A 22,734-nucleotide genomic window follows, 5' to 3' on the forward strand; every position below is an offset into this window, starting at 1 on the left:
CTATTTTGATTGTTACTCCCATTACTTCCACTTTGTCCTCACCATATTGCAGATCCTCTGCACGTATATTATCACGAACCATTATTAGCACTACTCCTCCCCCTTTATCCTTCCTGTGACCTGTCTCTCCTCCAGGTATTATATTCTTCCTCTTTAAAGTTAACATGTATCCTTTCTCTTAATTTTGTTTTAACAATACATATTACATATGGCTTTTTTCTCTTTTCAAATAATCCCTAACTTCCAATATGCTTGATAACAACCCATCTATATTAGGAAAAGTCACTTTTAATTTCTTGCCTCCTCCACGACCTGCTCTTTCTTCCTTAGGTACCACTTCTTTAGTCTCATATCCAGAACCCTCCAGTAAAAATTCTTCTTCTCTATTTGTCCTTTTCTCGTTTTTTTTTCCCTTAAGGCTGGGTCACACGAACGACTAGTTGCCACAATTTAATGCAGCAACTTTTTGTTTTGGCAACTTAATGCTAGTTTCTGGTCACACGAGTCCAGCCGAATTTTACCTCCAAATTCAGCATTGTGTTTTGATCGGCACCAAAGCCGAACCGTATCTGACGTTAACAAACCATGCGGCCAGTCCTCCTCAGTCCCATCAACAACACTGAAGATGGACGAGGATCTGGCTCTTTGTGTGGTGGCAGCTTGCTTAGTCAAAATCAAGCAAAGAAACAAACGGAAGCGTCTTTGGAGTCGTCCGTGGCTTCAGAGGAGGGCAAAAGAAATTGTAGCTTTCCGCTTGCTTAGAGAACTGAGGACAGAAGACCAAGCAACGCTCACACACTGGACTTGACTAACGTAATATCTAACTAACCAATATCAAAATGTTGCATTAACCCTTAAACTGTGGCGATCGCTTATATAATGAAGCCTCTTGAGTACTGTGACGCGGCGATCGCTTATGTAATTATGAATTTTCGCGGGGAATGTTTTGAATTTTCGTGGTGCGTTTCCCTTCAGACCTGCTCTTGTGACTCCTCCCCACTTAGTGTTGCCATCATGAGGGCTCCATATACTATAACAAGGGCCTCACTTGAGTTTTCACGGAAAAGTAGGAGACACCTGGCAACTCCTCGTGACTCGTCCGGTAGAATCCGGCCCTGAGTATCATAGAAAACGTAGAAAACTTTATAGGGGAGACCAAATTATGCTATAGTTTATTACTTCTATCTCAATCAAGAGATTATTGTTATTATATCAGCTTTTTACGGCATCGGGGCAACAATCCTAGTAGCATTTTGAGCTGTGGTATTGTACAGAGGACTTGTGTCATGGAGGACACACAGAAACACACACACACACACACACACACACACACACACACGTAAGTTTCTTTAGTCCTTTCTTGCTGTACTCAGTCTTGGATATGAGACTGAGGAGTGGTTCATAACTGAGAAAAGTACAGCAAGAAAGGACTAAAGAAACTTACGTATGAGCGGAATGTAATGTATTCCAACATAAATGGAGTGATATCAGGGATTTTAGAACTCAACGATTACTTGAGGGACAAGAACCCAGATATTGTGGGTCTTACTGAAACAAAACTGAGAGAGGAGAAGACCTGATGATGGTTGGAGAAGGGAAATATAATGTTTGGAAAAGAAATAGAGTAGGTAAGATGGGAGGAGGAGTGATGTTGCTGGTTAAAAAGATATAAAGGTGGATCAAGTGAAAGAAGGTATGGGAAAGGCAGAAGTGCTAAAGATCAGAGCAGAAACTAATGAAGGAAAAAGAGGCACTACATAGTGGTGTACGTACCACCTAAGACAAATGCATGGTCAGTACAGGAATATGAAGAAATGATAAGTGATACAGGAACATGTCTGGAAGAAATGTTGGGTGGCTGTGAACGAACTATAATGATGGGAGATTTTAATTGTAAAGAGGTGTGTTGGGAGGACTGGTCAATGGAAGGATCAGAGACAACATGGGGAAATACACTATTGACACTGGCAATGGAAAATGTGTTAACTCAGTGGGTCAAAGAAGATACTAGGTTTGGAGGAGAGGGAGCATCGTCAAGACTGGACTTGGTCTTTAGTACAGAGCCAATGGTCATTGAGGAGATGAGGGTGGAGTGCCCTTTAGCAAAGAGTGATCATGCAGTTTTGGAGTTCAAGGTGATAGATGAAGAGAAATCTAGAAGAAATGAAGAATATAAAGTGGGAAGATGGAATTATGCCAAGACAGATTTTGGAAACCTAAAGAAATTCTTTCAAGAGACAAATTGGATGAAATTCAAGAGTGCTAAGGAGCAAATGAAAAGTGGAAGGAATTTATAAAAATATACAAAGAAGGTGAGAAAAATTTGTACCAATAAGACAACATAGAGAAGTTGGAAAGCAGGACTGGTTTAACGATAGATGTGAAAAGGCTAGAACAAGAAAAGAGGATGCATGGAAGAGGTGGAGAAGGAAAAGACGGATTAAGCAGTGGGAAAGTTACAAAAGAGCAAGAAATGAATATGTGTTGATTAGAAGAGAAGAAAGAAAGAAACAAGAAAAGGATATAATTGATAAATGTAAAGACCAACCAAGGCTTTTTACAGACATGTGAACAACAACATCAAAAATAGAGAAAGTATTGAAAGTTTAGAAGTAAATGGAGTATGCAGTGAAGATCCCAGGAAATGGCAGAGGCTATGAATGGATGCTTTCGGAAGGTATTCACAAAGGAGACTGCTTTTGACAAACCACTGGTAATGGAACAGAAAGGGATTATGAAGGAGTTTCAAGTAACTGTGGAGGAGATCAAGAATATGATGGGGAGTTTAGAAGTGAGAAAAGCTGTGGGACCTGATGGGGTATCAGGATGGATTTTAAGAGAATGCAGGGAGCAACTGGCAGAAAAAGTTTGTGAAGTAATTGATGCCTCATTAAGGGAAGGTGTAGTGCCCCAAGACTGGAAAAGAGCTAACATTGTCCCAATCTATAAATCAGGTAACAAGAGAGACCCATTGAACTATAGACCAGTGTCACTTACAAGTGTGGTAGCTAAGATGTGTGAGAGGGTGGTGAAGAATAGATGGACAGACTTCTTGGAGAAAAATGACATACTTTGTGAGTGTCAATTTGGTTTTAGAAAAGGGCGTTCATGCACGACAAACCTGATATGTTACTATTCGAGGGTGATAGATGTAATACAGGAAAGAGATGGTTGGGCTGATGGAATATATCTGGATTTAAAAAAGGCCTTTGATAAGGTACCACACCGGAGACTGATCTGGAAACTTGAAATGGTAGGAGGAGTGCATGGCAGTTTACTAAAATGGATGGAAGACTTTTGGTAGGAAGAGAAATGAGAACAATAATTAAGGACAGACCATCAGAATGGGGCTTGGTGGAGAGTGGAGTTCCACAGGGATCAGTGTTGGCACCAGTAATGTTCGCGGTCTACATAAATGACATGGTGGATGGGGTGTCCAGTTATGTGAGCCTATTTGCAGACGATGCAAAATTGTTAAGAAAAGTGAGATGTGACAAAGATTGCGAACTACTCCAGGAAGACTTGGACAGAATATGGAAATGGAGCTGTACATGGCAAATGGAGTTCAACACGACAAAATGCAAGAAAATAGAGTTTGGCAAGAGTGAAAGAAGAATCAGGAGTATGTACAAGATAGGAAATGAAGACATAAAACCAGTCATGAAGAAAAAGACCTTGGGGTGACAATTACCAATGACCTATCGCCAGAGAGACATATAAACAAAATAATTGGAGAAGTATTGAACTTATTGAGGAACATAAGAGTGGCGTCAGATATTTAGATGAAGAAATGATGAAGAAAATAATTACTGCAATGATAAGACCGAGGCTTGAATATGCAACAATACAGTGGGCTCGAACTTAAAGAAACACATAAGGAAACTAGAGAAAGTACAGAGGGCTGCAACAAAATGGTGCCTGACTTAAGAGATTTGACTTATGAAGACAGACTGAAAAGAATGCAACTTCCGACCCTGGAAAACAGAAGAGAAAGGGAGACCTGATAGCAATATACAGAGTGATGATTGGCATGGAAAAATGGATAGGGAAGATCTGTGTATGTGGAATGAAAGAATGTCGAGAGGGCATGGGAAAAACTAAAATGGCCACTTATAGGAGAGATGTGAAAAATATAGCTTCCTCATAGAAGGGTGGAAGCATGGAATAGTTTAGACGTGGAAGTGGTCAACGCAAGGAATATTCATGATTTTAAGAAAAAGCTGGACATTAATAGATATGGAGACGGGACAGCACGAGCATAGCTCTTTTCCCGTATGTTACAATTAGGTAAATACAATTAGGTAAATACACACACACACACACACACACACACACACACACACACAGAGACGGCTCGTCTCCGGCTGCGGATGGGAAGAAGGAAAATACCTATGGTGTTACAGGGCCCGGGTCCTGTTAATGTCCTACTGTCGCTTAGTGTTGAAAGTGAGGGATATGGAGAGTGATCCCTGAGAGGAGAGTGTGGGTGGTGATTGTTTTGGCCGTAATCAGCTGACGATAACAAAAATGGCGTCTAGACAAGCCAGAGACTTTGTAGGTTTTATAACTACGCCAAAAGGACTGGAGAAACTAGATATGGATGCAAGAATCCAGGCACTGGAAAGTAAGTTCCTAAACATTTTGTCCATAGAAGAAAAACTGGATAGAGTTCTAGCCGAGAATGATTCGTTCAAAAAAAGAGATCTATTTGTTAACATTAGCGAATAAAGAGCTATTGAAGGAAAAAGTAGAGATGGAGAAACAAAAACCAACAACTAAGGAAACAATGTGAGGAGATGAAGGCTAAACTCATGGAAATGGAGATAAAAATATCCGAAGGGGACTTGAGGAAGGAGGAATGCCTTAATCTAATTGATACCAGGATGAAAGAAGTGAACCATGAACATCAGGAGGTACAAAGGTCATTTAGGAGATAGTAAAAAGCAGAAGAGGAAAATAAAGGGATTACGCAGAGGAAATGGTAAAGGCACTAAAGGAAAATGAGTATGTGGTGAGAGATATTGCTGAAAAGAAAAATGTGTGATCATAATAGGATTGGGGAGGAAACTAACAGGAACTGGCAGGACAGGAGGATAAGGAAAATGACAGGATTAAGTCTTTACTGAACAAGATCTCTGTGGAAGAAGAGGACCTATATGCTGAGGTAGAAGAAAGTGTGAGATTGGGAGCTTTTGAGGAAGGCAAGAATAGACCATTAAAATTGAAATTAAAGTCTCAGGTGGCAGCGGAGGCCTTGTTGAGGAGGGCTTGGAAACTTAAGGACTCTGAGGAAACCAAAACAATTTACATAAGAAGAAATATGTCACAAGATGAGCGAATGAAAATGAAGGAGCTTGTAACTGAAGTGAAGGAGAGGAATGACGAAAGAACAGAGGAGGAAAAGACCAAGTTTTTGGAGGATGAGAAATGGGAGGCTAAAGAAGTGGTGGATAAAACAGACGAATAGGCATTACATGGAAGAATGAGACTAGGAATGGAATAAAAGTGACTTACATGAACATAGATGGATTTCTGTCTAAGAGGCTAGAATGTATGGATTACCTAAGAAATAACGAACCGGACATAATGTGTGTAGTGGAAACAAAGCTAAGGCCTGAAATAAAGCTAGACTGGTTTGTTGTAAAACACTACAAAGTATGGAGAAATGATAGAAAAATAAAGGAGGTGGTGGTATAATGGTTCTTACTAAGGAAGATCTGATAGTGAAGGAGGTGAACTATAGTAAGAGAAATGAGGAAGTGATAAGTATGCTTATAACAGATGGCAAGAGGGACATTAATATTATAACAGTATACATACCACCCAGAACCAGTGCTTGGGAATATGAACAGTACCAAATGGTGATGAGAAATACTCTAGACAGAATGAAGCAAGAACTCATCAGAAAGGATAGAGTGATGATAGTTGGAGACTTTAATTGCAAAGAAATAGTGTGGGAAGACTACGAAGTGGTGAACGGTGGTGAGTGGGCAGAAGAATTGTTAAAGGTAGCAACAAATAACTTGATGACACAGTGGGTGAGATCACCAACAAGGTGCAGGGGACAAGATGTTGCAGCAAGGTTGGATTTGGTATTTACCAGGGAATCTCTAAAAGAGGAAATTGAACATGAATGTCCCTTGGGAAAAGCGATCATGATGTCCTAAGCTTTGAGCTGGATACGGAATTAAGCACGAATAAGATTGTGGAACGCAGGGAGGAAAAATTAAATTATACTAGGGCAAATTATAACCATATAAGGGAGTTCTTTAATGAAATTGACTGGTCCGTGGTATACCAGGAAAGGGATATGCAATTGAAATACGATAAATTTATGGATTTGTATAACTCTGCTGTGAAAAAGTTTGTGCCATATCACAGAAAGAGGACTTTAAATAATAAACAGTGGTTTAATAGAAATTGTGAAGAAGCAAAAAAGAACAAAGAAAAGGCATGGAAGAAACTTAAGAAAACAGTGATGTATTATCAAGAGAAGTCTACAAAACAGCAAGGAATAGATATGTTGAAGTAAGGAGAACAGCACAGAAGGAATATGAACAGAGGGTGGTGGAAAACTGTGATAGTGACCCAAAATGTTTTACAAATTCATAAATGGAAAACTAAATAAAAGGGAGGCAATAGAAAAGGTAAAAAAAGGGAAGAAGTATATGAAGATGCTGGAGATATAGCTGAAATTTTGAACGACAACTTTTGCAAAGTGTTTACAAAGGAGGAGCATTTTATGGGAGGAAGGCCTACGGAAATAAAGCAAATGCAGGACATCATGGTTACTAAGGAAGATGTAAGGAAAATTATAAGCAATCTGGATATTAATAAATCAATGGGGCCTGATGGCATATCTGGGAGGTTGCTAAATGAATGTAAGGATCAATTGTTGAACCCGTATTTGATATTGTGGAAACCTCCATACAAACAGGATTAGTCCCGAAAGAGTGGAAAAGAGCTGACATTGTGCCTATATATAAGAATGGTAGTAGAATGGAACCGCTAAATTATAGACCAGTATCGTTGACTAGTATATTGTGCAAGGTATGTGAAGAAGTAATTAAAGCTAAGTGGAGTGAGTATCTAGAAAGTGAAAACATTCTGAGTGAAAGGCAGTTTGGTTTCAGAAAAGGAAGATCGTGTATCCAATTTATTATGTTTTTATTCAAGAGTGACTGACATACTACAACATAGAGAGGGATGGGTGGATGCTATCTACCTGGACTTGAGAAAGGCCTTTGATAAAGTACCACACAATAGACTGATGTGGAAACTAAAGATTGGAGGAGTAAATGATAAACTAGCAAAATGGATGGAAAATTACTTAGTGCGAAGAGAAATGAGAACAGTGGTGAGAGGAAGGAAGTCCGAGTGGAAGAAGGTAACCAATGGAGTTCCACAAGGGTCAGTGCTGGGTCCCATCATGTTTTTGATTTATGTTAATGATATGCCAGTAGGAATTGACAGTTACATGAACATATTTGCGGACGATACTAAAATTATGAGGAGAGTAAAGAATGTGGAAGATTGTAACAAGTTACAGGAAGATCTTGATAAAATATATGAGTGGAGTAAGGAGTGGCAGATGGAATTTAATATAGACAAGACCCATGTTATGAAAATGGGAAGAAGTAGATACAGACCAAACAGGGATTACAGGCTGGGTGATGAGAAAATTAAAGAGACCAATGAGGAGAAAGACTTAGGAGTAACTGCAAAACACCTTGTCACCGGAGAAACACATTAACAAGATTTTTGGAAAACATACAACATGCTTCAAAATATTGGCCTTGCATTCCACTACCTAGATGAAGGAATGATGAAGAAGATATTATGTACCTTAATAAGACCCCAGTTAGAATATGCAGCATGTGTCTGGTCACCGATATGAAGAAAAATGTGAAGAAGGTGGAAAGGGTACAGAGGCTGGCAACAAGGATGGTACCAGGACTCAGGAGTTAGACTATGAGGAAAGACTGAGGAAGCTGGGGCTGACCACATTAGAAGAGAGAAGAACAAGAGGAGACATGATAACTATGTATAAATTGGTGAACAAGATTGACATACTGGACAGAGAGTTGATAAAGGTGACCACAAGTAATCATCTCCGAGGACATGGAAAAAAGCCAATAAAGGACATCTGTCTAAATGACGTGAGAAAATACAGTTTCCCGCATCGTAGCATTGATAAGTGGAATAAACTGAGCAGTGATGTCGTTGATGCGGCGTGTGTCAATCAGATGAAAGAGAGATATGACAGGAATGGACAAGGAGACAGGTCACAGAGAGCTTAGCTCAGGCCCTGTAATACACAAATAGGTAAATACACACACACACATACACACACACGTAACTACTCTAAGAGGATTGGAGAAATTAGATATGGATGCAAGAATCCAGGCACTGGAAAGTAAGTTCCTAAACATTTTGTCCATTGAAGAAAAACTGGATAGAGTTATAGCCGAGAATGATTCGTTCAAAAAGGAGATCTATTTGTTAACGAAAGCGAATTAAGAGCTATTGAAGGAAAAAGTAGAGATGGAGAAAGAAAACCAACAACTAAGGAAACAATGTGAAGAGATGAAGGCTAAACTCCTAGAAATGGAGATGAAAATATCCGAAGGGGATTTGAGGAAGGAGGAATGCCTTAATCTAATTAATGCTAGGATGAAAGAAGTGACCCATGAACATCAGGAGGTACAAAGGTCCTTTAGGGAGCTAGTGAAAAAGCAGGAAGAGGAAAATAAAGTGATTACGCAGAGTGAAATAGTAAAGGCACTAAAGGAAAATGAGTATGTGGTGAGAGATATTGCTGAAAAGAAAAAATGTGTGATCATAACAGGATTGAGGGAGGAAGCTAACAGAAACTGGCAGGATAGGAGGAATAAGGAAAATGACAGGATTAAGTCTTTACTGAATAAGATCTCTGTGGAGGAAGAAAACCTATATGCTGAGGTAGAAGAAAGTGTGAGATTGGGAACTTTTGAGGAAGGCAAGAATAGACCGTTAAAATTGAAATTAAAGTCTCAGGTGGCAGCTGAGGCCTTGTTGAGGAGGGCTTGGAAACTTAAGGACTCTGAGGAAACCAAAACAATTTACATAAGAAGAAATATGTCACAGGATGAGCGAATGAAAATGAAAGAGCTTGTAACTGAAGTGAAAGAGAGGAATGACGAAAGAACAGAGGAGGAAAAGACCAAGTTTTTGGAGGATGAGAAATGGGAGGCTAAAGAAGTGGTGGATAAAACAGAGGAATAGACATTACATGGAAGAAAGAGACTAGGAATGGAATACAAGTGACTTACATGAATATAGATGGATTTCTGTCTAAGAGGCTAGAATGTATGGATTACCTAAGAAATAACGAACCGGACATAATGTGTGTAGTGGAAACAAAGCTAAGGGCCGAAATAAAGCTAGACTGGTTTGTTGTAAAACACTAGAAAGTATGGAGAAATGATAGAAAAATAAAGGAGGTGGTGGTATAATGGTTCTTACTAAGGAAGATCTGATAGTGAAGGAGGTGAACTATAGTAAGAGAAATGAGGAAGTGATAAGTATGCTTATAACAGATGGCAAGAAGGACATTAATATTATAACAGTATACATACCACCCAGAACCAGTGCTTGGGAATATGAACAGTACCAAATGGTGATGAGAAATACTCTAGACAGAATGAAGCAAGAACTCATCAGAAAGGATAGAGTGATGATAGTTGGAGACTTTAATTGTAAAGAAATAGTGTGGGAGGACTATGAAGTGGTGAACGGTGGTGAGTGGGCAGAGGAATTGTTAAAGGTAGCAACAAATAATTTGATGACACAGTGGGTGAGATCACCAACAAGGTGCAGGGGACAAGATGTTGCAGCAAGGTTGGATTTGGTATTTACCAGGGCATCTCTAAAAGAGGAAATTGAACATAAATGTCCCTTGGGGAAAAGCGATCATGATGTCCTAAGCTTTGAGCTGGATACGGAATTAAGCACGAATAAGATTGTGGAACGAGGGAGGAAAAATTAAATTATATTAGGGCAAATTATAACCATATAAGGGAGTTCTTTAATGAAATTGACTGGTCCGTGGTATACCAGGAAAGGGATATGCAATTGAAATACGATAAATTTATGGATTTGTATAACTCTGCTGTGAAAAGTTTGTGCCATATTACAGAAAGAGGACTTTAAATAATAAACAGTGGTTTAATAGAAATTGTGAAGAAGCAAAAAGAACAAAGAAAAGGCATGGAAGAAACTTAAGAAAAACAGTGATGTATTATCAAGAGAAGTTTACAAAACAGCAAGGAATAGATATGTTGAAGTAAGGAGAACAGCACAGAAGGAATATGAACAGAGGGTGGTGGAAAACTGTGATAGTGACCCAAAATGTTTTACAAATTCATAAATGGAAAACTAAATACAAGGGAGGCAATAGAAAAGGTAAAAATGGGAAGAAGTATATGAGGATGCTGGAGATATAGCTGAAATTTTGAACGACAACTTTTGCAAAGTGTTTACAAAGGAGGAGCATTTTATGGGAGGAAGGCCTACGGAAATAAAGCAAATGCAGGACATCATGGTTACTAAGGAAGATGTAAGGAAAATTATAAGCAATCTGGATATTAATAAATCAATGGGGCCTGATGGCATATCTGGGAGGTTGCTAAATGAATGTAAGGATCAATTGTTGAACCCCATATTTGATATTGTGGAAACCTCCATACGAACAGGATTAGTCCCGAAAGAGTGGAAAAGAGCTGACATTGTGCCTATATATAAGAATGGTAGTAGAATGGAACTGCTAAATTATAGACCAGTATCGTTGACTAGTATATTGTGCAAGGTATGTGAAGAAGTAATTAAAGCTAAGTGGAGTGAGTATCTAGAAAGTGAAAACATTCTGAGTGAAAGGCAGTTTGGTTTCAGAAAAGGAAGATCGTGTGTATCCAATTTATTATGTTTTTATTCAAGAGTGACTGACATACTACAACATAGAGAGGGATGGGTGGATGCTATCTACCTGGACTTGAGAAAGGCCTTTGATAAAGTACCACACAATAGACTGATGTGGAAACCAAAGAAGATTGGAGGAGTAAATGATAAACTAGCAAAATGGATGGAAAATTACTTAGTGGGAAGAGAAATGAGAACAGTGGTGAGAGGAAGTAAGTCTGAGTGGAAGAAGGTAACCAGTGGAGTTCCACAAGGGTCAGTGCTTGGTCCCATCATGTTTTTGATTTATGTTAATGATATGCCAGTAGGAATTGACAGTTACATGAACATGTTTGTAGACGATACTAAAATTATGAGGAGAGTAAGGAATGTGGAAGATTGTAACAAGTTACAGGAAGATCATGATAAAATATATGAGTGGAGTAAGGAGTGGCAGATGGAATTTAATATAGACAAGACCCATGTTATGAAAAATGGGAAGTAGATACAGACCAAACTGGGATTACAGGCTGGGTGATGAGAAAATTAAAGAGACCAATGAGGAGAAAGACTTAGGAGTAACTGCAAAACACTTTGTCACCGGAGAAACACATTAACAAGATTTTTTATTAAACATATAACATGCTTCAAAATATTGGCCTTGCGTTCCACTACCTAGATGAAGGAATGATGAAGAAGATATTATGTACCTTAATAAGACCCCAGTTAGAATATGCAGCTTGTGTCTGGTCACCGCATATGAAGAAAAATGTGAAGAAGGTAGAAAGGGTACAGAGGCTGGCAACAAGGATGGTACCAGGACTCAGGGAGTTAGACTATGAGGAAAGACTGAGGAAGCTGGGGCTGACCACATTAGAAGAGAGAAGAACAAGAGGAGACATGATAACTATGTATAAATTGGTGAACAGGATTGACATACTGGACAGAGAGTTGATAAAGGTGACCACAAGTAATCATCTCCGAGGACATGGAAAAAGCTAATAAAAGACATCTGTCTAAATGACGTGAGAAAATACAGTTTCTCGCATCATAGCATTGATAAGTGGAATAAACTGAGCAGTGATGTCGTTGATGCGGTGTGTGTCAATCAGATGAAAGAGTGATATGACAGGAATGGACAAGGAGACAGGACACAGAGAGCTTAGCTCGGGCCCTGTAATACACAAATAGGTAAATACAAAACACACACACACACACACACACACACACACACACACACACACACAAGGTGATAGAAGAGAAATCAGAAGAAATGAAGAATATAAAGTGGGAAGATGGAATTATGCCAAGACAGATTTTGGAAACCTAAAGAAATTCTTTCAAGAGACAAATTGGATGAAATTCAAGAGTGCTAAGGAGCAAATGAAAAGTGGAAGGAATTTATAAAAATATACAAAGAAGGTGAGAAAAATTTGTACACACATAGAAGTTGGAAAGCAGGACTGGTTTAACGATAGGTAAATACACACACACACACACACACACACACACACACACACACACACACACACACACACACACAAGAACATGATGGGGAGTTTAGAAGTGAGAAAAGCTGTGGGACCTGATGGGGTATCAGGATGGATTTTAAGAGAATGCACACACCTCACAACAGAAGGATGGGTTGATTGTATTTTGGATTTAAAAAGGAAGACATTTGATAAAGTGCCATGCAAGAGAGACATATAAACAAAATAATTGTTACTGTGAAATTAGAGAGAAGGGTGAATAAAAGGAACTTAAAGAAACACATTAAGATGGATGGAAAATTATTTGAGGGAAGAGAAATAAGGACATGGAGTAAAGATATGAAGTCCAAGTGGAGAGCAGTAAAAGCGGAGTGACAGGGGGTCAGTGTTGGCTGGACAAAATATGGAGAGGGACTTTTTTGATCATTTATATAAATTACATGCCAGAAGAAGTGAAGAGCTACATAAATCTGTTTGCGGACGATGTGAAACTATGAAGAGTTATAAAGCAAAAAGAGGATTGTGAAATACTGCAAGAAGACCTAAATAAGATCTGAGAATGGAGTAAAAAGTGGGAGATGGAATTCAATGTGGACAAAAGCCATGTCATGGAAATGGGAAAGAGTGAAAGACGACCAGTGGGAATCTGTAAGATGGGAGATGGAGTAGAACTGGAGAAAGTAAAAAAGGAAAAGGACTTAGGAGTGACGATGGAAGAAAACAATCAAGAAAGCCATATTGATAGAATTTTCAGAGAGACATACAATTTGCTAAGGAATATTGGAATAGCATTTCACTACATGGACAAAGAAATGATGAAGAAACTGATAAGTACTATAATAAGACCCAGATTGGAATATACAGGAGTAGTATGGACCCCTCACAAAAAGAAACACATAAGGAAGCTGGAGAGACTACAAAAAATGGCTACAAGAATGGTCCCAGAACTTGAAGGGATAACATATGAGGAGAGACTAAAGGCTATGGATCTTCCAACATTGGAGCACAGAAGGGAGAGAGGGGATCTCATACAAGTTTATAAATTAATAAACAGAATGGACCAAGTGTACAATGAGTATCCGATCCTGAGAGAAGAATATGCCAGTCGAAGCACAAGATCGCATAGTAAGAAGCTGAGGAAGGGAAGATGTGTAAGAGCTATTAAAAAGTATAGTTTCCTGCAAAGATGTATTGAGACGTGGAACAGTTTGACTGAAGAAGTAGTGTCTGCAACGAGTGTGCATACTTTTAAAGTAAGATTGGATAAGTGTAGATATGGAGATGGGGCCACACGAGCATAAAGCCCAGGCCCTGTAAAACTACAACTAGGTAAATACAACCAAGTAAATACAGACACACACACACACACACACACACACACACACACACACACACACACACACACACACACACACACACACACACACACACACACACACACATTTTATATCTTCTGGTTACTAAAGAAGATATAAGAAAAATTATAATTATCTTGGATATTAATAAATCAATGGGGCCTGATGGCATATCTGGGAGGTTGCTGAAAGAATGTAAAGATCAATTGTTGAGTCCCATATTTGATATTGTGGAAACCTTCATATGAACAGGAATAGTCCCGAAAGAGTGGAAAAGAGCTGACATTGTGCCTATATATAAGAATGGAAGTAGAATGGAACTGTTAAATTACAGACCAGTATCGTTGACTAGTATATTGTGCAAGGTATGTGAAGAAGTAATTAAAGCAAAGTGGGATGAGTATCTAGAAAGTGAAAACATCCTGAGTGAAAGGCAGTTTGGTTTCAGAAAAGGAAGATCGTGCGTATCCAATTTATTATGTTTTTATTCGAGTGACTGACATACTACAACATAGAGGGGGATGGGTGGATGCTATTTACCTGGACTTGAGAAAGGCCTTTGATAAAGTGCCACACAATAGATTGATGTGGAAACTAAAGAAGATTGGAGGAGTAAGTGATAAACTAGCAAAATGGATGGAGGAAATTACTTAGTGGGAAGAGAAATGCGAACAGTGAAGGGAAAGAAGTCCAAGTGGAAAAAGGTAACCAGTGGAGTTCCACAAGGGTCAGTGCTTGATCCCATCATGTTTTTGATTTATGTTAATGATATGCCAGTAGGAATAGACAGTTACATGAATATGTTTGCGGACGATACTAAAATTTTGAGGAGAGTAAAGAATGTGGAAGATTGTAACAAGTTACAGGAAGATCTTGATAAAATATATGAGTGGAGTAAAGAGTGGCAGATGGAATTTAATATAAACAAGAGCCATGTTATGAAAATGGGAAGAAGTAGATACAGACCAAACAAGGATTACAGGCTGGGAGATGAGAAAATTGAAGAGACCAATGAGGAGAAAGACTTAGGAGTAACCGTGCAAAACACCTTGTCACCGGAGAAACACATAAACAAGATATTTGGGAAAACATATAATATGCTTCAAAATATTGGTCTTGCATTCCACTACCTAGATGAAGGAATGATGAAGATACTATGCACTTTAATAAGATCCCAGTTAGAATATGCAGCTTGCGTCTGGTCACCACACATGAAAAAAATGTGAAGAAGGTGGAAAGGGTACAGAGGCTGGCAACAAGGATGGTACCAGGATTCAAGGAATTAGACTATGAGGAAAGACTGAGGGAGCTGGGCCTGACCACATTAGAAGAGAGACGAACAAGGGGTGACATGATAACTATGTATAAATTTGTGAACAAGATTGACATATTGGACATAGAATTGATAAAGGTGACCATAAGCAATTATCTCCGAGGATATGGAAAAAAACTAATAAAAGACATCTGTTTAAATGACGTGAGAAAGTACAGTTTCCTGCATCGTAGTATTGATAAGTGGAATAAACTGAGCAGTGATGTCGTTGACGCGGTGTGCGTCAATCAGATGAAAGAGAAATATGACAGGAGTAGACAAGGAGACAGGACACAGAGAGCTTAGCTCGGGCCCTGTAATAGACAAATAGGTAAATACAAATAGGTAAACACACACACACACACACACACACACACACACACACACACACACACACACACACACACACACACACACACACACACACACACACACACACATGGGGAGAAGGCAATGGGACCGGATGAAGTCTCAGGCAGAATATTAAAAGAATGTAGAGAGAAACTAGCAAGTCCTATATACAACATCATAAAATGCTCAATAGAAAATGGAACAGTACCAGTAGAATGGAAAAGAGCTGAGGTGGTTCCCATATATAAGAGCGGAAGGAAGGAAGAACCTTTAAATTACTGACTGGTATCACTAACTAGTGTAATATGCAAGATGTGTGAAAGAGTAATAAATAAACAGTGGATTGAGTTTCTTGAAGACAACAAATTATTATCAAATAGCCAATTTGGTTTTAGAAAAGGGCGGTCGTGTGTAACAAATTTATTGAGTTTCTACTCTAGAATAGTTGATAAAGTACAAGAGAGAGAGGAATGGATTGACTATATTTATTTAGATTTAAAAAAGCGTTTGACAAAGTGCCACATGCAAGATTACTATGGAAGTTAGAGGAGAAGGGCGGCTTAAAAGGAAGCACATTGAGATGGATGGAAAATTACTTGAGGGGGAGAGAAATAAGGATGGTAGTTAAAGATATGAAGTCCAAGTGGAGAGCAGTAGACAGTGGAGTGCCACAGGGGTCAGTATTAGTGTCAATACTTGTTCTAGTATATATAAACGACATGCCAGAGGGAGTGAGCAGCTATATAAATCTATTTGTGGACGATGTGAAACTGTGTAGAGTCATAAAACAAAAAGAGGATTGTGAAATACTGCAGGAAGACTTAAACAAGATCCAGAAATGGAGTAAAACATGGGAGATGGAATTCAATGTGGACAAAAGCCATCATGTCATGGAAATAGGAAACAGTGAAAGACGACCAGTGGGAATCTATAAGATGGGAGATGGAGTAGAACTAGAAAAAGTAAAAAAGGAAAAGGAGTGACGATGGAAGAAAACAATCAACCGGTAAGCCATATTGATAGAATTTTCAGAGAGACATATAATTTGCTAAGGAATATTGGATTAGCATTTCACTACTTGGACAAAGAAATGATGAAGAAATTGATAAGTACTAAAATAAGACCCAGATTGGAATATGTAGGAGTTGTGTGGACCCCTCATAAAAAGAAACACATAAAGAAATTGGAGGACTACAAAAAATGGCTACAAGACTGGTTCCAGAATTTAAAGGGATGACATATGAGGAGAGACTAAAAGTTATGGATCTACCAACCCTGGAACAGAGAAGAGAGAGAGAGGGGATATAATATAAGTTTATAAATTGATTAACGGAATGGATCAAGTTGATAATGAGAAACTAATCCTGAGAGAAGAATATGGCATTAGAAGCACAAGATCGCATAGTAAGAAACTGAGGAAGGGAAGATGTCTGAGAGATGTTAAAAATATAGTTTCCCGCAAAGATGTGTTGAGACTTGGAACAGTGTGAGTGAGGAAGTGGTGTCAACAATGAGTGTGCATAGTTTTAAAGAAAAATTGGATAAGTGTAGATATGGAGACGGGGTGACATGAGCATAAAGTCCAGGCCCTGTAAAACTACAACTAGGTAAATACACACTGTCTTGGGGAAGTTAAGTGAAATAATTATCAAAGAAAAATTGGTTAAATTTCTAGAAGAGGAGCAAGTTATATCGAACAGACAATTTGGGTTCAGGACAGGGCGGTCATGTGTATCAAACTTATTAAGCTTCTACTCGAGTTATTGCAGGACTTGAAAACAGAGATGGATGGGTAGACATAGTATACCTGGATATTAAAAAGGCTTTTGATGAAGTCCCTCATGGAAGACTACTTTGGAAACTAGAGAACATAGGAGGACTGTGAGGAACTTTGCTCAAATGGACAAGAGATTATTTGAAGGATAGGGAAATGAGAACTGTGATAAGAGATACATACTAAACTTGGGGTAAAGTAACTAGCAGAGTGCCACAAGGGTCAGTGTTAGCCCCCATTATATTTCAGATTTATGTAAATGACATTCACATTGGGATAAACAGTTATATAAATCTATTCTCTGGTGATGCAAAGCTGCTAAGAGTTATCAAAACCAGAGAGGACTGTCTGCTGTTACAGGAAGATATAAACAAAATCTATGAGAGGAGCAGGAAGTGGAAATTGGAGTAAGAGAAGACCAGTATAGAACTATTTGATGGGAGATGAACAAATAATGAAGACTAAAGAGGAAAAAGATCTGGGAGTGATCATACAGGAAACTCTGAGCCCTGAAAAACACATAAGCAAGATATTTGGACTATCATATAAAATGTTGAATAATATAAGAGTGGCATTTCATTACATGGATAAAGATGTGATGAAAAAAATGATCACAAGCATGATACGCACAAGGCTAGAATATGTAGCAGTGGTGTGGTCTCCGAGCTCTAAAAAGGATATAAGAAAATTGGAAAGGATACAGAAGATTGCTACAAAGATGGTGCCAGAATTAAAGGACCTCACATATGAAGAATAACTGAAGGAAATGGGACTGCCAACCTTACAAGATAGAAGAGAATATGGGGACCTAGTAATAATGTATAAGATAGTAAATGATATTGAAAAGATAGACAAAGAAGACCTGGTGCTGTTGACAGAAGAAGAAGGAAAGACAAGAGGACATGAAAAGATGAGAATGAGGCAGTGTGAAGGATATTGGAAAATATAGTTTTCCACAGAGAACAGTGGAAAAATGGAATGCATTGGATAATGAAGTTGTTATAGTACATAATGTGAATAACTTTAAGGAAAAATTAGATAAATGGAGATATGGAGACAGGACATTATAAGCCCCGCTCGAACCATGTACAATACAACTAGGTAAATACACATTTTTATTGAAAAAAATAAGAAATGAAATCCTACAGCTGGAAATTAATATGATATAATAGAAAGTGTACTATCTTGAAAAAAAATTGAACAGGAGTGTTTTTTTTATCTATTTCCAAATCCACATTATGTATAAAAATCATTTTAACATACAATCTTACCATTTTTTTTTCTTTTTTTTTTTTTTTTACATTAGTCCTTTTATTACTTGCAGATTGCCACCTTTGCTGAAACCCGCCACCATCACCTTCCCCACATTGTATAATGGGGTAATGCTAGAAAAAGACCTTCCATCAGTATTAAATATATTTGAAAAGACTGATCCTAGTGCATCTTCGCAGAAAGTTGAAGCACCTGCCAACCAGGTAAATGAGGCTTTGTGTTTGTTTAATTCTCTTGTGAATTATTGCTTGTCACTTTCAAAAAACTTGTTGGGATTTAAGGTCATTATGTAATTTTTGTTTCTATCACAATTATTATTATTATTATTATTATTATTATTATTATTATTATTATTGATATTAATATCATTCATTACTGATTTTGTAAGATGGAAGGTGTAAAAACCACTCTGAGATATTGGCTCCTAAATATTTTTACCCATTTCATCCCTGTCTTGCTATTTGTATTTATCAGATGGCATGAAATTTTCACATATGGTTATGTATACCTTATATACTTACTGGTAAATGATAAGGTATCTAATCCTTCTTTATAAGGAAAATATTAACCCCTTCGCTACTGACTTCGTCATTCCCATGCTGCATAACCCCCCATCCACTTGCACTGTTTTGTTGGGGTTGCAGACATAGGAAGACATTTCATTTCGTCCCTTGTGACATCAAGCCACTTTTTTCCCACTTTTGGAGATTAATTGTTGGGTTGTCCATGAAAAACTTGGCTACATGAACATTGGTCCACAAACACAGCGACTCTACCAGCTCGTCTGACATGAATAGCTGGAAGCAGTTCAAAGCACTCATGTCATTCCTTGGTACATCAGGATGAACGCCAGAAAAATCCTCAGTCAGGACCAGAATAGTATCAGGATGCTGGTCAGCAAAGGGATCAGATAAAAGAAAGTGTGGAGGGAAGCATGCAGTGCAGGGCTACTTGGCCGCTCGTCATCCTCGCTGCTTTCATCACTTTCTTCCTCGTAGCTACTGGCCTCACTGTCATTTTCTGGCAAATATTCCTCATCTGAGTCACTAATGAGGCCTTCCGATTGAGTTTCAATGTTCTCAGAATCCTGTAATTCATCTAATAGATCCAGATCACCTTCAGAATCACTCAAGGATGACAATGACAATGCCATTACGCGACACTGGCACACTGCTTGCCAGTCACCACCCCCTCCCCTCAGGCCTCATGATCCCCCCCCACTAAGCCAACTTACCCAATGTCCTTGAAAACAAAAGGTGCCAGTTAGTCACTTTGTCACTGAATAAAAAAACAAAAACACACTGAGTAGATGAAGCCCTATTGGAGTGATGGTGTATGCATATACTTCATTGGTTTGGTAATGATTATTTCATAGGACGTACTATGGTTTGTCATCGGTAGCCAAGGGGTTAATTACCTAGATGTGAGGGTATCAGAAGATGCTACCTATCATCTATTTCCATAAGCCTTCTCAGTGTTCAAAAGTTTCCTTCTTGATTAGGGATCTTTACTTTTGAAAGAGAGGTTATGTGTTAGGATGATTTAACATTTGACAGATAACAGCTTTTCCATACTCTGTGGAATTTGTATTGATACTCTACTGCATTTTCAAAATAGGCACTGTTTATGCTTCATTCATCTCTTCTGTGTTTTTCTTTAAACATGGCCAAATTTATGCTGTTTATATATCTTGTTTCACCCATGTTAAATTTCATTTTCATATGTTTAGAAACTGCTGCATTTCTACACAGTTGATGGATATTTTTCACAGTAAGATTTTCTTACTTTCTCAAACATATTGATAATAATTATGTCTTTTTTATTTAACAGGTAGCTGAGAAACAAGCAGCAAGGTTGATTATTACAAGAAGAAAAAAAATGAGGAAACACAAGTTGAAGAAACTACGTAAGAAGATGAAGTTTGTCTGGGCAAAAGTAAGACAGAAAAGGGAGTATAGGAAAGAGAAGCAATTTCAGGTATGTTGCAAGAGAAAAATTATATGGGGGTTTCCCATACGTACTAGGATGTGAGCCAACATTCTGTTATTAAGTATTTCATGACCATCCCCTCATGTGACTTACCTATCTATTATGAACAAATTTTGAGGTATGCATTGATACGTTAGTATACTATTAGCATAATTTGTATGTTATTACAGTATATTCTACATTTTATTAAAGAATATGTAATTATTAAAATTTTTAAGGATATGACTATTAATCTAATAAAAATGGAATTTTCTTGTACTTTTATAGGCAGAACAGATGGCCAAAGTACGCAGATATGATGCATTTGATGCTGAGGAGTATGTGAAGGACTTCTTGCGGCAAACTAAGGAGAAGCCCATTCCAAAGACCTGGAAGAGCAAGCATTTGCCAGAATTCCTTATCAAGGAATTGATGAAAAAGGAAGAAGAAAAAAAAATTAAGAATAGGCAGGAAAGATTGAAACTGGAAGCATTACAAAAAATAAAAGACAACTATAAATCTGATCTTTTGAGTAAGTGATTGGCATTCTATACAGAATGATAAGAAAGTTCTCAATTTTCTCTATTTTCATTGTACTGTATATAGTAAATAATTTGTTATATTGAATAAGAATTGACATGAATTATAAAATGTAAATTATTATGTAATTTTTTCTTGTGATTTTTTTCATAGTTTCTCTTTTCACTTATAGAATTTAATCTCCACATGAAATTTAATTCTACTGATGTTAGAATAAAGATTCAATTGAATTTAGGTATATATTTTATACTTGTATTGCTTTTCCCATTTATGTAAGCCAGTGTTTCCCAACCTTCTCCGGAGCAAGTACCACATGGAGGTTCCATTCAGTTCCCCTGTACCACCTAGTTCCACAGAAACTCAGTTCCAGCAAATATCAGTTTATTCACTTGTAGAACATACAAATGAACAAACAACAAGGAACACAACTCAGTTTAATGTGAGGAATGCATCTATTTCTTCTTCACTAGTTGATCTATGCAATAATGAAAGAAATTAATTAAATTTAACTAAAAATTGATTATGATCCCAAAAATGCTCATGCACCACCTGGAAAGTCTTCATGTTAAACTAGTAGTATGCGTACCACAGGTTGGGAACCACTGATGTAAGGTAATATCAAAGAAAGAAGCAGAAAAATTGCCGACAAAGAGAAGTAAAAAAGATCATTATTATTGTTAGAGTAAATTGGAAGAGATAGAAATAGATATTTGTTAACTGATAACCACATAGAGGATTTAAGAAAATGTTATATAAAAAAGGAGGCAATTGTGCTTAATAGGAATGAAGTATATAAATGTGAAGATTATGAGAGGGTGGAAGGAAATCAACAGTAAGGAGAATGCAAAATCTCTTTAGGAAAAAGTAACGCGTAGAAAAATATGAATGGGGAAACTGGAAGCTCTGAGAGAGAGTCCTCCTAGAAGAGATTGTAGCATTAATGACAATAATAAGAAATGATGGATGGACAATAGGTATGACATTTTTTTTATTTTATGCAAGAGGGAAACTAGCCAAAGGCAACAAAAGAAAAAAAAAAAGACCAACTTGAAATGCAAATTTCCTTAAAGATTGGTAAAGAATTTGGGAAAATACAGGGACAAATGTCATGAAACTTCCCTCTTAAAAGAAGTCAAGTTGTAGTAAGATGAAAAGTACAGAAGCAGGCATGAAGTTCCAGAGTTTACCAGAGAAAGGCATGAATGATTGAGAATACTGGTTAACTCATGTATTAGAGAAGTAGACAGAATAGGGATGAGAGGAAAAAGAAAGCCTTGTGCAGCAAGGTCGTAGGAGGAGGGGAGGCATGCAGTTAGCAAGATCAGTAGAGCAGTTAGCATGAAAATAACAATAAAAGATAGAAAGAGATACAATATTTCAGTTGTAAGAAAGAGGCTGAAGACAGTCAGTCAGAGGAGTGGAGTTGACAAGACAAAAAGCTTTTGATTCCTCCTGGTCTAATAAAACTTGTGAGTAGAACCTCCCAAACATGTGAAGAGTACACTATACAAGGACGGATAAGGCCCTTGTACAGAGTTAGCAGTTAGAGGGGCGAGAAAAACTGACGGAGATGCCTCAGAACGCCTAACTTTATAGAAGCTGTTTTAGTAAGAGATGAGATGTGAAGTTTCCAGTTAAGATTATGAGTAAAGGACAGACCGAGGTATTCATTGTGGAAAAGGGAGACAGTTGAATGTTATTGAAGAAGAGGGGATAGTTGTTTGGAACATTGTGTTG

The 22,734-nt window shown here is 37.9% G+C and overlaps 1 protein-coding gene across 2 annotated transcripts in view; it reads left to right on the forward strand.

The window, feature by feature from the left end:
• The window catches only part of LOC123516516, a 54,918-nt gene extending 33,691 nt beyond the window's left edge, over positions 1-21,227 (forward strand). For both annotated transcript variants that reach the window (XM_045275938.1, XM_045275937.1), the window contains exons 4-6: positions 18,542-18,692; positions 20,320-20,466; positions 20,746-21,227. In XM_045275938.1, the coding sequence (XP_045131873.1) occupies positions 18,542-18,692; positions 20,320-20,466; positions 20,746-20,997 (550 nt within the window). In that variant the 3' untranslated portion in view covers positions 20,998-21,227. The remainder of the gene's footprint in view (positions 1-18,541; positions 18,693-20,319; positions 20,467-20,745) is intronic.
• The last annotated feature ends 1,507 nt before the right edge of the window (positions 21,228-22,734 follow it).

This window comes from Portunus trituberculatus, chromosome 41, assembly GCF_017591435.1.
Source record: "Portunus trituberculatus isolate SZX2019 chromosome 41, ASM1759143v1, whole genome shotgun sequence".
Lineage (NCBI taxonomy): Eukaryota > Metazoa > Arthropoda > Malacostraca > Decapoda > Portunidae > Portunus > Portunus trituberculatus.